At 36.0% G+C, this 17,932-nt stretch overlaps 1 protein-coding gene across 1 annotated transcript in view; it reads left to right on the forward strand.

Annotated features, from left to right (window-relative positions):
• The window catches only part of FREM2 (FRAS1 related extracellular matrix 2), a 180,176-nt gene that overhangs the window by 97,008 nt on the left and 65,236 nt on the right, over positions 1–17,932 (forward strand). The window contains exons 5-6 of the mRNA XM_015120958.3: positions 886–1,011; positions 2,400–2,651. Of these exons, the coding sequence (XP_014976444.3) occupies positions 886–1,011; positions 2,400–2,651 (378 nt within the window). The remainder of the gene's footprint in view (positions 1–885; positions 1,012–2,399; positions 2,652–17,932) is intronic.

Here is a 17,932-nt window from a genome sequence, read left to right on the forward strand (position 1 = left end):
TGTTTTAAAAATAATCATGAAGTGTTTTCTGTGGGGGTATGAGACTCTCAGTGAAACAGACTCCCAGTCAAATCCCAGAGTATCTGTTTGGGGTTTACAATGTCAAACCATTGCACTAAATGGTAGTTATTATTTTACATGATAACTGCATTTTTTAAAACAAATTAATTATGCCATTTTTATTATTTAGCATGCCCTTTGACTGTGTTAAAAAAGAATAATTGGTAATGTTGTATATGTTATTCTGCCAGGAGTAAAAGGGAGCCACAGAAATATTCCTTATAGCTGATAAATGGATTTATCAATTCTAAGGGAACAGCGTTTTTTAAAATGTTGAACAATGCATTATTGTAATTTTAATCATGAATTGTCCAAAAAGAACACACTGTGGATGAAAAGAACAACAGAACAGACGTTTCAAGATCTGAGTTCTAATCCTGCCTTGGCCAGCTATTGGCAAATAAGTTCAACTGCATGAACCTCAGTTTCCTCAGCTGCAAAGTGGGAGATGGGACAAGATGATGTTTGAGGTCATTTCTAACTCTCAAATTGTACTCCACTGGAAGCTGTTAACGTGTGCCAAGAGAACCAAGTTAGATAAAAACTGTGTCAGCATGACTTATTCATTTAGAAGCAAGCAATGACTGGAGATAAAAGCCATGTTGGGTTTTGTTTTTAGATTTCAGAATTCACTGGTCCAGATCCTATACCCTTTATACCCACTTCTTTTCCCCTCTCCTTCCTCCCTTTCCTCTCACTATATTATTCTAAAGAATATTCAAGGGGGGAAAAATCAATCATTAGAGAAATTTTAATTCTGTATGATTGTTTCAGAGGTAAGAAGCTCAGACAAAAATAATGCCTGCAATTGTGTTTTCTCTTTAGAATCAACTGTATTTATTCCCCAGTCCAAATACTCCATTGAAGAAGATGTTGGTGAGCTGTTCGTTCCCATCCGGAGGAGCGGAGATGTGAGCCAGGAGCTAATGGTGGTCTGTTATACCCAACAAGGTAGCTCGATTTGCCAAAAAACTAAGATAACTCCCAAGAGATATAAATAAGCCTTTTTAACATATTGGAACCATAACATTTTGCCATGAAGGGTATACTTTATCAATTTTCCATAGATACAGAAAAGGATTTATTTAGAAGTCTTTCTTCAGGATTTCTCCTTTGAGGAGTCCTCTTTCTGATTTCACTTGGTCACTTACTGAAATACTCAAGGCGTTTTGGATTATAAGGAACTAAAGCCCACCCAAGCCTGCTCAAGTAGAAATGGGTTACTATTAAAAAAAAAAAAAAAAGAGCCAAAATGATGCATGCCCAAGGAAAAGAAACTAATTAAAACCAGTTTGAAACTCATTTCAAAGAAATATCAAAATGTTTGTTTAGCTCATGAGCAAATATCCTATGGAAGGTGATTTTATATAATACAAAATTAAAATTAATACATAATATTCACTAATATACTAAATACCTTTCTAGGAAATAAGCAGATTTTCTAAAAATGCAAAACCAATGGTTATATATACTGATATCAGAGTAGACTTTTGCTAAAATTTTCATTCGTGGATATATGATTTGAAAGGCAGTACAGAAGAGTGATTAAAAGCCAACTTCAGAGTCCGGGCTCGGTGGCTCATGCCTGTAATCCCAGCGCTTTGGGAGGCCGAGTCAGGTGGACCACAAGGTCTGGAGTTCACAACCAGTCTGATCGACATGGTGAAACCCCGCCTCTACTAAAAATACAAAAATTAACTGGGCATGGTGGCGCGCATGCGCCTGTAATCCCAGCTACTCAGGAGGCTAAGGCAGAAGAATTGCTTGAACCTGGGAGGTGGAGGTTGCAGTGAGCGAAGATCACGCCATTGCATTCCAGCCTGAGCAACAGAGCGAAAATCCGACTCAAAAAAAAAAAAAAAAAAAACCAACTTCAGGACCAGCCTTGGACTCTGGGTCCCAGACCAAGTGGTTCAACTTCTGAAAACCTCAGTTACCAAATGTGTAAAGCCGGGTAGAGTGGTTGAGAGGATTAAGGAGACAAGTATGTGAAGCACTTGGCACTTTGCCTGTGCATAGTAAGCTTTTGAATAGTAGGGGCTATTAATCTGTAACACTGTGTTGATCTAAAGTCCACTGACAGGAAAGACAGGAGAGAACACTTGAAATGTAATATTCCTTATAGGTATATAGGTTTGAGGTCACTCTCAAGTTAACTCATGATACTAGAACAGTATGTAGTTACTACAGACATAACAGTATGTAGTTACTATTGCAATTCTAGGGGTGTTCATGTCTACAACTGACCATTAAAATGCTGTATATGAAAATAATTGTGTCTGGAAATATCTTTGTCTTATGTTCAGCAGAAAAATCTTTTGAATTCTCTCTGCTTCCAGGAACAGCAACTGGAACTGTGCCGACTTCCGTGTTGTCTTACTCTGATTACATATCCAGGCCTGAGGACCACACCAGTGTTGTCCACTTTGACAAAGATGAACGGGAGAAACTGTGTCGGATAGTCGTAATTGATGACTCCTTGTACGAGGAGGAGGAAACCTTCCATGTCCTTCTGAGTATGCCCATGGGGGGGAGAATCGGATCAGAGTTCCCAGGGGCTCAGGTTACAATCGTTCCTGACAAAGATGATGGTGAGTACTAATTTACTTGAAAATTCTTCTTGCCAGGAAGAACAACATGAGGAACAACTTTCTAGACAGAAAAAATGGGAATTTAAAACAATGATAATATACACATTTATTTTATGTTTGGTTTTTTCATCCGATTAGGTTTCAAAGTTGGCTGCATCTGTCGGTTTGTCTTCCTTGATTTAATGTTTCTAAAGGGCAAAAGTCACAACTATGTGTGTGTTTTTTTCCCCTGTGCAGTTTCTTTCACCATGCCATTTACCATCAGGTGATTAAACTTTTGACATTTCGTGGTGAAGAATTGAAATCTAATTTATTTCCTTCTTGGTTTTTTGTTTTGTTTTGCTTTTAAAAGCTTATATTTTGTAACTTGAATCTCAGTGTTTGAAACTGTTTTTTCAAAGAAACCTGTCGGACAAGGCTGTTGAATGAATAACTAGTAAACACATGGAAAATTAAGTCCTACAAGCCACTCTGCCCCAAAATAGGAGGGAGGGAATATCCTAGATCATTCTTCCCCAGAGAAACTAAATTGTTGTGAAGTAGAAATAGAGAAGGGAGCAAAAGGATCTTAATCTCCCCAGTTCAAGAAACAGTTTGTACTTTTTTATGTGGATAGAGAGAGCAAAAGGAAAGATTGCGAGTACTGTTGTAAGTAAAGCAGAGAGCAGTAAACTGAGAGATGGGACTCCCTAACCCTGGGCTGGTTTTCTTTCCCCCTTGAAATTTTCCTCCTGGTAGGTGAAAGAGGAAGACACTGGGGGATGATTCTTTCAGTTTGGAAAGAAGCTGGAAGACAGTCAAAAGATCAAACTTAGGAAGTTGAAAATAATCTACCAGAAAAGGTCTTTGATAGTTAAATGGCAAAGCACGTGAGAGGTGAACGTGGTAATGTGTCTTATGAGCCTATACTCTGTGCCAGGCACGGGTACTGGCTCCTCTGTACATTTTTTTAAAAAGACCTTTGCATAGGTTTATTGGATCTTCGTATTTCTTTGAATTGTCTATATACAAATTGATTTTCTTACTGATTTATAGTAGCTGTGAGAATAATAGATATTATACCTTTTACTGTATGTTGTTAAAATTTCTTCTAGTTTCTGCCATTTGTGTTTGGTTTAGCTTATTTTGGTTTTTAAATTGTTTTTGGTTTATTTTATTTTGTTTTCTGAATTGACAAATAATTATGTATATTCATGGGGCACGTATTGATGTTTAGACATATAAAATAGTGATCAGATCAACATAATTAGCATGTCCATCATGTTAAACATGTATCATTTCTTTGTGTTGGGAACTTTCAATATCCTTGTAGCTAGTTGAAGCTATATAATGTATTATTGTGAACTAGAGTCATCCTACAGGGGTGTAGAAAACCAGAACTTGCTCCTCTTATCTAGCTGTCATTTTGTGTCCTTTACCTAATCTCTTCCCTGACCCCCCATCTCTCCTCCCTTCCCAGCTTCTGCTACCTTTGTATATCATTGTGCTTTATCATCCTAACAATTCTGTAAAATATATAACAACATCTGTGTATTTACTGAAAATGTTTGAAAACACTAAAAATTAGGAATTATTTTATCAAGAGGTATTGAAAGTCTTGATTCTACCTTAAATTTATATAATACCCTGTAAGTATAAGCTGCTCTAATATTTGTAACTGCTGCCTTAATTTATCAGTATAATAAAAAGTTCTATTCTGTATTTAAAGTACAGAAATTTTATTTTATCTTAAAGAAAAAGCCAATATTTTGAATACAGTCCAAAAAATCTAATAGTCCATGCTAAATGCCTATCTGCTCTTTAGATAATCCATCAATTGTTACAGGTAGAAAGAGGTAGGTCTAATTTAAAAATATAAAACGCAATTCATGTTTACTTTAGTTCAGTTTGTTTTGTTGGCAAAAAATAAAATTTTTCCTGTATGGATTGATATGGGATGCACATGCAGAAAAAAAACATAAAAGTACAGAAAAAAAAACACTTATTTATTAAGTGCCAGGCATTTTCACAAATGTATCTCTAAATCTGCAAAATGAAGGATGATGCCATTATCCCTATTTTACAGATGCCAAGACTGAGACTTAGAGAGACTTGTTGATTAACTTGAACTTATGAAGCTAGTCCACAGCAAAGTCAGTATCATGGCCCCCAAATCACAACCTTTCCATGCTATCACTCAGCCTTTAAAACGTGTCTCTAGTGGTAATGAAGTTGAGGAACCATTGCTACGATCCCATCATATAATATTCATAGAACATTTTACTATTGTCAGTGTCTTATCAGAGCTTCACAGTTCACTGATGTAGACAGGGCAAGTGGCATTATAAGTGGGGTAGTGAAAGCCCAGAAAATTATTTACCCCAGAACACAGGGCTGGTAAATCTGGGTGCCATGGACTTTGATTTTGAGGCTACTGAGTACCATGCAGACATTAGACCAGCAGTTTGTCAGGAATGGTTTTGGTGATTATTGCCACTCCTTCTTCATTCACTCAACCACTATTCAGTAAATCAAAAGTCCTGTGCATACTGCTCTGCTTTCTCCCATCTGTCATTTACCTTCCACTTCTAACATCACTACTATAGTTTAGACAGACCCTTTTCATCTCAGATGTAGATTAGAATAAACTTCTCACAGGTCCCGCAGCCTCATATCTCATCCTACCCACACCTTGGTTTCCATTGCCACCAGTTTAACCTTTCCTAACCTCCTACCACACCTTTTCTCAGCACAAAACCCAAAAGTGTTGACAGCAAACTTTACCATCATCAGGAAGATAGGCACCTTCCACTTTACCCAATCAAAAGCCAGTAATGCACTAAAAAGAAAAAAATAAGTAAGTGTGGTTTAATCTCTTCTGGTAGTGTAATGATTAAGAAGTCTAGAAAGATTAAAGTTATTTCCTAATTAAGAGCAATATTTAGTCATGTTATTCAACAAATATTGCAATTATTTTCTTAAAAATGCAACGGTCATTCCAGTCACAGGGTAACGAAAAGGAGAAAGAAAAGAGGAGGAACAAAGGAGATGGCACACAGGGAGGGTGGGTCTCATGAGAGCAAATCAAAGACAGACTGAGGAGTAAGAACAGGACAAACCAAGCAATTAAGAGAGAAAATGAAGGCACATCATATCTAAAGAAGAAAGAAAAGGACAGTACTGAAAAGAGGAGATGAGACAAGCCCATTAGGGCCTCTACTGTGGATAAACCACATCTTTCATATGCTGGCACTCATTTAGAGGGTTATTTTCTTTCTTTACAGTTACCTGAAATAGCACTAGCAAAATAAGCCCAGTTTACAGCTCTTTGAGTGCTATATTTTCAAGTCTTCAGAAGCTTGCAGTGAGATCATTATGACCTACCAGAAGGAATTCTTCCTTGGACTGCTTAACATAGCAGATGGCACAAGCTCACCTTGAGGCTTAATCTTCACTCTGAGATTGAAGTTGCAGTTACCCAGTTTAGTATTCCATTCAATAAGAAATTTAGTAAGACATAAGTTTGGGGTGGTTTATCTATTAATACTGTACCTTATGCACTGTTGCGTCCCCACAGAATCCTGTTGGTTGAGTGTTTCAGAGACTACCTGACTAAATGATGATTTATAGCACTTTAGTGAAAAATACTCTCAGAAGATCTTCTGTTACTTAAGAAATGGCTACGATATCGAATGTCAACCCTTTATAGAATTGACAATATTGACTTACAGTCCCTAGGACCTGCCCTGCACTTAGAGCTCAATCATTTCTTTTCATTCACTCATCACAGTTTGTCTTTTCTTCGACAATTCTTAACATCATTTTTCATATTTATTTTGTCATATTGTGCCCATTAGTATAATGTTGGATGGAAGCAGTAGAGCAGGCATTTTTGTCTTTTTCTCATTGAAAAGGAAAATCTTATAATGGTCCCCCATTTAAAATAATATATACTATAAGATTCTAGTAACATTTTATCAGGTTAAGAAAACATTTAGTTTGAGAAGAGATTTTATCAGGAATAAGTATTAAACATTATAAAAATTTCTGCATTTATTGAACATATTACATAATCTTTTCCTTCAATCTGTTAGTGTAATTAATTGCATTTTTAGATTTACTAGTGTTAAGCCACTCATATATGCTTGAAGAAACTTACTTGTTCATGACATAATTTTATAAATTGCTGGATTAAATTTCAGAATATTTAATTTTAGGGCCGGGCGCGGTGGCTCACGCCTGTAATCCCAGCACTTTGGGAGGCCAAGGCAGGCAGATCACGAGGTCAGGAGATCCAGACCACAGTGAAACCCCGTCTCTACTAAAAAAATACAAAAAAATTAGCCGGGCGCGGTGGTGGGCGCCTGTAGTCCCGGCTACTCGGGAGGCTGAGACAGGAGAATGGCGTGAACCCGGGAGGCGGAGCTTGCAGTGAGCCGAGATCCGGCCACTGCACTCCAGCCTGGGCGACAGAGCGAGACTCCGTCTCAAAAAAAAAAGCAGGTTTCATTTTAGTATTTTTGCATGTATATGGGGCTTTAAATCTGTTTGTTTATAGAATCAAGTTTATAATGACTTCATTAATTGAGTTGAGGTACTATCTTTCTTGTTTCTTTAATCTGTAAACTTCAAATAAGATTGAGATAATTTAATTTTGTAGGTTTGGTAAAATTATAAATCTGCCTGTATATATGTAGCTAGATTTTGGCCGTTTGGCTTTCTTAAATGGTTATTTCTTCTTAAGTTTTATTACTGTATTTTTTTCCTAAGAAAGTTGTATGTATTATCTATATTTTCAAAATAATAGTGTAAATTTATTATAATTATCATAAAATTCTTAAAAGTCTTTATTGCATGTGTTTTTATGTCTCCATTTTATTACTAATGATGTTCTTCTATCCTCTCTGTCTCTCTTTTCCTTTTCTCTTTCAATTTATCTTTCCAGAAGTTTGTATATTTTATATGATTTTTTTTAAGCTATGTTTGGTTCTGACTTTTCTTTTGGAAACTTCTATTCTTTTTATTTCCTATTTTATTAATTTCTGTTCTTCCCTCAGACTCATCTTCTAGTTGGCTAATTCTCTCTCTATATGTATTTGCTACTTAACTCATCCACTGAGATTTATTTTGATAACTATACTTGCATTTTGAGAAGATCTGTGTGGAGTTTTTCCATATATTTATCTTAGGCTTTCTATCATGCTTTATTTTTTTTCTTCATATAGTTTCTTTTTTACATATTTAATAATTTAGATACTTATTTTATAATCTTTGTTGCACAGTTTTATTACCGAAGATCTAAGGTCCAGATCTTATGTTTTTTGCTTCAACTGCTTCTTGCTTATGGTATAACATTTCCATGCATATAATAATTTTGTCTTATGAATTGACTTTCAATGGGACTTTATATGCAGAAAGCCTATACAATCCTAGTTCAGGGATTAAACCCTGAGAGCAGTTTTGCTTTTATATTTGCTAGGGTCAATTTCTATATAATTTTTTTTTTTTAATTTGAGGAGCTCCAATGCCAAATAATGTGAATTAGGACCCCCAACCTGTATATTAGAGAGGCCTATTGAGACATTTTTCCCCATTCAGAATGTAGGCAGAAACAACAAGCTCCATAAGAGGACGGATTTTTATTCTAACTCACACATGTCCTCTGGTGTCCAGACTTGATTCTTGGGGTTTCAGTTTCAAATTTCCACTTTGTATCACCTGTCCCTGGATGGGCAATCAAATGTAACCCACTCAGTATTAGTTCATTTAACTAGTACTCTGGGTTTTTTTTTAATTCTGTCTTGTAAGAGTATTTCTTTCTTTATTATAAAACCTCCATTTAAAGAGTTTCTGTTATATTTGCAGAGTTTGTGAGAGGAAGGTTTTCAAGTATGCCCTTCAAAATATTGCTGTTGTAATTCACTAGAAAAGCTTTTATTGAGTGAAGATAACATGTGTCCAGAAGTGTTTTCTGCAGTGGTGCTTATGGACTACTCTTTTCTAAACTAGATTACCATTTGCACAATCAGTTCTCATGTCAGGAATACCACAGTGAGTCAAAGATGGGGCACCTACACTTTTTATTAGGTTGGTACAAAAGTAATTGCTGTTTTTGCCATTACTTTCAATGTCATTGGAAATCACGACATCTACCATATACTTAACACAAATAATACAAATAATTTCAATACATTGAAAGTAATGGCAAAAACAGCAATTACTTTTGCACTAAGCTAATATTTTGTGAGATAAGTTGCTCTTAAAAACTTTAATTTCTAGACATGACCTTTTTGGCAAAATGATTTAATTATTATGCAAATCTCATTTTTCTTTTATTGTACTGAAACATATCCAAGTCAAGCCCAAAATAGATTATTTGAAGTGTTATTTTAATTAATCCCATTGTATTGTTTCCCACAATGCATCATTCATATAGATGAAATCTTATCATTAAGGTGTCGGGGGCACAGAAAATTACCATTGTAAACCAAGCTCCCATGTGAAAAGGACAAGAGCACTTGGCAAAGCAGGAAAAACTGGGTGATGACTGAAAGAGTTTTTTCTCATATATCATCAAGGATTGCTAGTGACTGAGATTAAATGAAGGGGGAAAGGCAACACATTTAATTTGGAACCAGTGAATAAAATAGATCCAGTACTTCTTCAACAACACGTTTAAAAATATATGTTTTAATAGAAAGCATCTGAAAAACGCTCTTCTCGTCAATATGCTATTTTGGTGTCTAAGGTAAAAAGAATCTAGGCCAGGATTGGGTCAAGTGAGAGATCAAGGAACTCAGTTTCCACATGTGAATTTGCTTTAAAAACCTCTCATGTATCTTGATTATTCACCCCTTTCTTACCTTGGCCACCTTCCCTAAAAGTGCATGTATGAAGAATAAATGCAAAAGTACAAAAAGCATTGTATTAGTCAGTTCTCACACTGCTATGAAGAAATACCTGAAACTGGGTAATTTATAAAGAAAAGAAGTTTAATTGACTCACAGTTCCACATGGCTGGGGAGGACAATCATGGCAGAAGGCAGCTCCTCCCAGGGCAGCAGGAGAGGGTGAGAGCCAAGCGAAGGGGGAAATCCCTTATAAAACCATCAGATCTCCTGAGAACTCATTCACTCTCACAAGAACAGTACGGGGAAACTGTCCCCTTGATTCAATTGTCTCCACCTGGTCCTGCCCTTGTCACATGGGGATTAGTACAATTCAAGATGAGATTTGGGTAGGGACACAGAGCCAAGCCCTATCAAGCACAGAAAGCTAAAAGCAACATATTTATTTCATTTGGCTTCTATCTTACCACTTTCTTGACTTTCAATGCCAGAAAGTATCTTCAAGTAAAGAGTGAGTGCACTTTGCCAGTAGTATCTTTCTTCCCTCATGTCTTCATCTACTTTTTATCATACTGTAGCAAAACCTATTTTTTGTCATTTAATGGGAAGTCCTTATTGTTTGTCGTTGGAAATCACCACATCTACCATATACTTAACACAAATAATACAAAGAGAACCATGAAAACAAAAATGTCCCTTCAGGCCAGACACAGTGACTCACACCTGTAATCCCAGTACTTTGGGAGGCCGAGGCAGACAGATCACTGGAGGTCAGGAGTTTGAGACCAGCCTGTCCAACATGGTGAAACTGCATCTCTACTAAAAACGCAAAAAACTTAGCCAGGTGTGGTGGCGGGTGCCTGTAATCCCAGCTACTCAGGAGGCTGAGGCAGGAGAATTGCTTGAACCTGGGAGGCAGAGGTTGCAGTGAGCTGAGATCACGCCACCACATTCCAGCCTGGGCGACAGACCAAGACTCGGTCTCAAAAAATATATAAAAAAAAGTCCCTTCAATTTTTCCATGAATCAAAATGTCTCTGGAGTGTTTACAGTTGTCCCCTCCTTGTCAGCAGTTTCCTTTTCATGCTATTAGTGACTACAGTAGAGAACAATAAGATATTTTGAGAGAGAGAGACCACATTTCCATAACTTTTATTTTAATATGTTGTTAATTATTCTATGTTATTTATTATTAATTGTTGTTAATCTCTTACTATGCCAAATTTATAAATTAAACCTTATTCTATGTATGTATTTATTAGTATTTACAGGGTTTGGTACTATCTGTGTCCTCAGTCATCCACTGGGGCATCTTGAAATGTATCCTCCACAGATAAGGGGAAACTACAACATTTGCAACTATAGGCAGCTAATATTCATGCATTTATGCAAAACACTTTGATTTGGGATTTTTTTTAATCATTCCATTTTCATTGCAGTCCTGTAATGTAGGAGGCACTCTAGCAAGGTTTTTAAGGATACGATAAAGCAAAGTAGACGATAAATTTGGCTGAAATCAAATGATTAAATATAAGCAAATACAGCGGTGCCCTCCATTTGAAATAAATTCACACTGTGAAGTTTTTGACTTCATAATGTACAGCATAAATTTTTCTTTGAAAGAAGAAACCTGCCACTTGAAAGATTTCCTAGTTGGAGTAAATCATGAGATGGAATCTAGATAATGTTGAATTGCAGTTTAATAAAGATTTATTTCACAATAAATATTTTTTGATAATTTTATATCACTCATTCATGCAAAAACTGTGAATTGAGCACCTGTGTGCCTGCACTTGGCTAGGTGCTGAGGACACAACAGCAAACAAGAGAACCATGGCCTCTTAATTCATGGACCTTTCAGACTTTGGGGGTACACAGATAAGTGAACAGACAAGCATAAAATAAATGTGATAAGTGCTCTACTAAGACAAGAACATCCTTCCCAAACCAGGTTCAGAAAAAACTTCTTTAAAAATATTATGTTCTAGCTGAACTTTGCAGGTGATATCAAGGTATCCCATTGAAGAGGCAAGGAAAGTGTGAAGTAAGTGAGAAATTCACAAGTGCGCTGGCTAAGTGGATGGGATGCCTCCATGGAACTGAAAGCTTGGATACAGCAAAAAACTAGAGCTCAAATGAGTGAATAACAAGAGTTTGGAGAGGAGGGCAAGGAGTCAATCTTATAGGGCCCTGTGGCCATATAAAGGAGTTGTGTTTCATTCTTGCAATAGAAATAGGTGACACCTAAAAAGTTTTAGGTAAAATGACAAAATTAGATTTCTATTTTGGAAATATCATTCTGCTCTGGCTGCAATGCAAAGAAAAGATTGAAGAGCTCAGGTGGCTGTTGGAGCAACACAGATGATCAGTTACAGTGGCCTGAACAGGGTGGTTGTAGGAGGATGCAGAGACCAGATGGCATCTGAGAGATAGTGCTGAGGAAGAATGGGCATGCCGTGGTAATTGATTGGACAGGAAAGACTGAAGGATGATGCTTTGTTTTCTAATTAGAGCTGTTGGGTTAAGAGTGGTACAGTTCACTGAGATGGGGAGAATAAGGGTAGAGTGGGCTTAGGAATAAAGAACAATGAAATTATTTAAGGCATGCTAGTATGAAAGAAATGCCTGCTTGACTTCAAAGTGTGGGATATCAAATAGGCAACTGAAGATATAGGCCTGATTAGGAATTCTGCAGTAGACAGTTCTGTGCTAGAGGCATTGTGACAAGTTCTCTCTATGGATAATGACAAAAATCTTAGGAAAAGATAAAATTAAGAGACATGCAAAAGTGGACCTCGTATGATTTATAATATGGATGGATTTACACCAATTCTCATTTAAAAGAAAGTGATAGACTTCTTGTATGCTGAGCAGAAAATGAGAAATGATGAATAGAATAGTCAGTATTAAGGGTATGACCATCCCAGCAAAGAAGGTGCTAAAAAGAATCTAAGAACCAAACACATCTCAGTGTCTGAGTTTTATAAAACATGCCTAAATCTGCACTATTCAGCATGTGACAAGCTATGTCATTGTTTATTCCTGTTGCTTACTAAAAGATTTTAACCAGCTTATTTGGTGTATTTTTCTTTCCCACGTGCAAATATTTCACCAATTTTTGAAATAATAAGAAAGATGAACTTTATTTTAGAGGAATTTGCTTTTTGACCACCTTTGTTGGTATACTTCATATCTTACTAGCTTTTTGGTCAAATTTTATTAATGTCTAAGCTTCAGTTTCATTTTCATTGCATAAAACTAGTTTTACCTGTGTTTTCTTCATTTTTTTTTTTAGAAATTGACATCTTGATGTTTTGCCTGTCATGCACATTGTTTACACGTGATAAAAACTTTGCCAGCTATACAGTACTGTCTGTGCAGTTTCATCAGTTCAACATGGAGAGAAGAATGCCAAGTTCAGTGGGGAGAAAGTCAAATTTCATTCATATGCAATAATACACACACAATACTAACAGCTGCCACTTTTGACCACTTTACTATGTACTAAGGACTTTACATGAATAATCCAGTTAAACCTCAGAGCAACTTTATGATATAGGTGTAAGTATCATCTCCATTTGATGGATGGAAAAATTGAGACTTGGAGAAAATTGCTTAAGATCACACAAATGTGAAGTGTTGAATATGTGTCCTAAATTTAGGTCTGTTTACCTCAGATAACATGTGCGTTACCACTAGGCTGTAATGAATCCTGAATCTCCTCAAAGGGATTAAAATATAAGTATTATCTAATGACCTCACTGAAGGGAGGAAATCAGTCTCCCTTCTAGAATCTAGAAAAAAATGGTCCAAACAAATATAGATCAACACTGGTCAAAAAGGAGATGTTTCTGAGGGTAGCCAATATTTCGGTCACTAAAAATTATACAGTTGGAGTAGGGAAAATGTTCAAGCCTTTTGTACACCCTGGATGAAGTGTCCCATATGGATTTCCAACATTTTTTTTTTTTTTCTGATTGCTGTGTTCTGTTCTGTGGTAATAGGTATACTAGATGAGGAATCAACCAAACAACTATTCCCTGACTAAAGATAAATGAATCCCTTGTAACTTTAAAAAAAATTTTTTTTTTTTACTGATACAAAAAATGTGCATATTTATAAGGTACATGTGAATATTTGTTACATGCATAGAATGTGCAATGATCAGATCAGGATATTTGGGGGGTATTCATCACCTTGAGTATTTATCATTTCTGTGTGTTGGTAACATCTCTAGTCCCCTCTTTCAGCTACTTTGAAATATACAATACATCATTGCTAACTATAGTCACCCAAGTCTACAATCAAATATTGGGGCTAATTTGTTCTATAATTGCACGTTTGTACTCACAAACACACCTCTCTTTATCCCCACTCCCATCCACATACCCTTCCCAGCCTCTGGTGTCTGTCATTCTATTCTCTATCTCAATGGGGATCAATTTCTTCAGCTCCCACTTACAAGGGAGGACATGCAGCATCTGTCTTTCCATGCCTGGCTTATGTCACTTAACATAATAACCTCCAGTTCCAACCATGTTGCTGAAAAATGACATGATTTCGTTCTTTTTGGTGGCCAGATAGTATTCCATTGTGTGTATACATGACAGTTTCTTTATTCATCTGTCATTGGACACTTAGGATGATTCCATATATTTGCTATTATAAATAGTTCTGCAATGAACACACAAGTGCAGGTATTCCTTTGATATATAGGTTTCTTTTCCTTTTGATAAATACCTAGTGCTAGGATTGCTGGATAGTATGGTAGTTCTATTTTTAGTTTTTTGAAAAATTTCTATACTGTTTTTTTCTGGGTTTTTTGTTGTTTCTGTTTTTGTTTTTTTGTTTTGTTTTGTTTTTTTGAGGTAGAGTTTTGCTATGTTTCACAAGCTGGGGTGCAGTTGTGCGATGATAGCTGCAGTCTTGAACTCTTGGACTCAAGCAATCTTCCTGCCTCAGCCTCCAGAGTAGTTAGGACTACAGGTACACACTACCACACCTGGCTGTTTTCTTTAAATTTTTTGTAGAGATGGAGGTCTCTCTATGTTGCCCAGGCTGATCTAGAACTCCTGACTCAAGCAGTCCTCCCACCTTACCTTCAAAAGCACTGGTATTAAAGGTGTAAGCCACCTCACCCAGCTTACCACACTGTTTTTTATGGTGATTGTACTAATTTACATTTTCACAAGGAGGGGGGTGAGTTTTCTTTTGTCTGAATCCTCACCTGTTTCTGTTATTTTTTGTCTTTTTAATATTAGCCAGTCTAACTGGGGTAAGATGCTGTCTCATTGTGATTCTGGTTTATATTTCCCTGATGCTTAGTGATGTTGGGCATTTTTTCATATACCTATTGGCTATCTATGTCTTTTTTTGAGAAATGTCTATCATCTCCTTATCCTGGTTTTTAATGGGATTATTTGTATTTTTTTTTAAACTGCTGAGTTGTTTGAATATCATGTATATTTTAAATTTTACTTCCTTGTCAGATAAATAGTTTGCAAATATTTTCTCCCATTCAATAGTTTATCCCTTCACTCTGTTGATCATTTCCTTTGATGTGCAGAGGCTTTTTCATTTAATTTAGCCTCATTTGTCTATTTTCATTTCACTGTCTGTGCTTTTGAAGTTTTAGCTGTAAAATCTTTGCCTAGACAAATGTTCCCAAGTTTTACCCCATTTTTCCTAGTAGTTTTACAGTTTCATAGTAGTTTTTAGTTTTTATAGTTTTATAGTAGTCTTATATTTTATTCTTTAATCCATCTTGAGTTGATTTTTGTATATGGTGAGAGATAGGGGTCCAGTTTCATTCTTCTGCATATAGATATCCAATTTAGCCAGCAACATTAGTCTTTGGGTTTTCTAGATATAAAATAACGTCATCAGAATATAGGGACAATTTGGCCGGGCGCGGTGGCTCAAGCCTGTAATCCCAGCACTTTGGGAGGCCGAGGCGGGTGGATCACGAGGTCAGGAGATCGAGACCATCCTGGCTAACATGATGAAACCCCGTCTCTACTAAAAATACAAAAAAACTAGCCGGGCGTGGTGGCGGGCGCCTGTAGTCCCAGCTACTCGGAGGCTGAGGCGGGAGAATGGCGTGAACCCGGGAGGTGGAGCTTGCAGTGAGCCGATATCGTGCCACTGCACTCCAGCCTGGGCGACAGAGCGAGACTCCGTCTCAAAAAAAAAAAAAAAAAAAAGAATATAGGGACAATTTGACTTACTTTTCTTCGCATTTGAATTCCTTTTCTTTCTTTCTCTTGCCTGATTGCTCTGGGTAGGACTTTCAGTAGTTTGTTGAATAGGAGTGGTGAAAGCAGGCATCCTTATCTTGATCTTTATCTTAGAGGAAAGGCTTTCAGCTTCTTCCTGTTGAACATGATGCTAGCTGTGGGTTTTTCATATATGGGCTTTATTACTTTGAAGTGAGTTTCTTCCATTCCTAGTCTGTTGAGCATTTTTATTATGATGGGAAGCTTAATTTTCTCGAATGCCTTTTCTGTGTCTATTGAGATGATTATATGGTTTATGTCTTTCATTCTGTTGATGTGATGTATCATGATTATTGATCTGCATATGTTGAACCATCCTTGCAACCTTGTTTTAAATCTCACTTGATCACGGTGTATTATCTTTTTGATGTGCGGTTTGACGTGCTAGTATGAGAATTTTTGCATCTGTGTTTATCAAGGATATTGTCCTGTAGTTTTGTTGTTATTGTTGTCGTTGTGTCCTTGTTTGGTTTTGAAATCAGGGTAATACTGTCCTGATAGTGATTTTGGAAGAATTCCTTCTTTATCAATATTCCATACTAGTTTTAGAAGAATTACTATTAAGTTCTTCTTTATACATTTGGTAGAATTCTGCAGTGAATTTATTAAGTCCTAAACTTTTCTTTGTTGGGAGACTTTTTATTACTGATTCAATCTTGCCACACATTATTGAACTGTTCAGATTTTCTATTTCTTTCTGACTTAATCCTGGTAGGTTGTATGTTTTCAGGAATTTATCCATTTCCTCTAGGTTTTCCAGTTTGTTTGTTAGTCTGTAGTTGTTCATAATAGTCTCTGATGGTCATTTGTATTTCTGTCATGTCAGTTGCAATGTTTCCTTCTTCCTTTCTGATTTTGTTTATTTGGGTCTTCTATCTGTTGTTGGTTAATCTATCTAGAGGTTTATCAATTTGGTTTAGCTTTTCAAAGAACCAATTTTTTGTTTCACAGATCGTGTGTGTGTGTGTGTGTGTGTGTGTGTGTGTTTAGTCTCTGTTTTCTTCAGTTCTGTTCTGATCTTTATTATTTCTTTCCTTCTACTAATTTGAGGTTTGGTTTGTTCTTGCTTTTTGGTTTCCCGAGGTGCATCATTATGTTGTTTATTTGAAGTATTGCTACATTTTTGATGTAGGCATTTATTGTTATGAACTTCCCTCTTAGCGCTGCTTTTGCTGTATCACAGTTTATGTATTTTCATTTTTATTTGTTTCAAGAAATTGTTTTTCTTGTCTTAATTATTTCCTTGCAATGGTCATTCAGAAGCATGTTGTTTGATTTTCATGTATTTGTATAGGTTCCAAAGTCCCTTGTTTGTTGATTTCTCATTTTATTCCAAGCAGATACTTGATGAAATTTTTCTTTTAAAAAATTTGTTGAGACTTGTTTTGTGGCCTAACATATGGTCTATCCTGAAGAATGTTTCACGTAATGATGAGAATAATGTATATTCTGCAGTTGTGAGATAAAATGTTACTTAAAAAACTGTTAGGATCATTTGTTCTGTAGTCTAGTTTAAAACTAGTATTTCTTTGTTGATTTTCTGTCTCAATGATCTGTTTAGTGAGTGGGGTGTTGAAGTCCCTTGCTATTATTGTATTGCTGTCTGTTTTTCTTTAGGCCTAGTAATATTTATTTTATGAATCTTGGTGCTCTAGTTTTGGGTGCATGTGTATTTTGGATTGTTATATTTTCTTACTGAATTAATCCCTTTATCAGTATATAGTGATTTTCTTTTTCTTTCTTTTTTACTGTTTTAGACTTAAAGTCTGCTTTATCTAATAAAAGTATAGCTACTCTTATTTTATTTTGGTTTCCATTTGCTTGGAATATCTTTTTCCTCACTGTATTTTTAATCTATTTGTGTCTTTGTAGATAAAGTTAATTTCTTATAGGCAGCATATATTTGAATTGTTTTTCTTTATTCATTCAGCCAGTCTGTATCTTTCAAGTGGAGAATTTAATCAATTTTCTTTCAGAATTATTATTGATATATGAGACTTTGTTACTGTCATATTGTTCATTGTTTTCTGGTTATTTTATATATTCTTTGTTACTTTCTTTCCCTCTTATTGTTTGTCATTGTGGTTTGGTGTTTTACTGTAGTGGTATCATTTGAGTCCTTTCTTCTCCTCATTTGTAAGTTTAGTTTACCAATGAGTTTTACAGTTTTGTGTGTTTT

Source organism: Macaca mulatta, chromosome 17 (genome assembly GCF_049350105.2).
Source record: "Macaca mulatta isolate MMU2019108-1 chromosome 17, T2T-MMU8v2.0, whole genome shotgun sequence".
Taxonomy (NCBI): Eukaryota; Metazoa; Chordata; class Mammalia; order Primates; family Cercopithecidae; genus Macaca; species Macaca mulatta.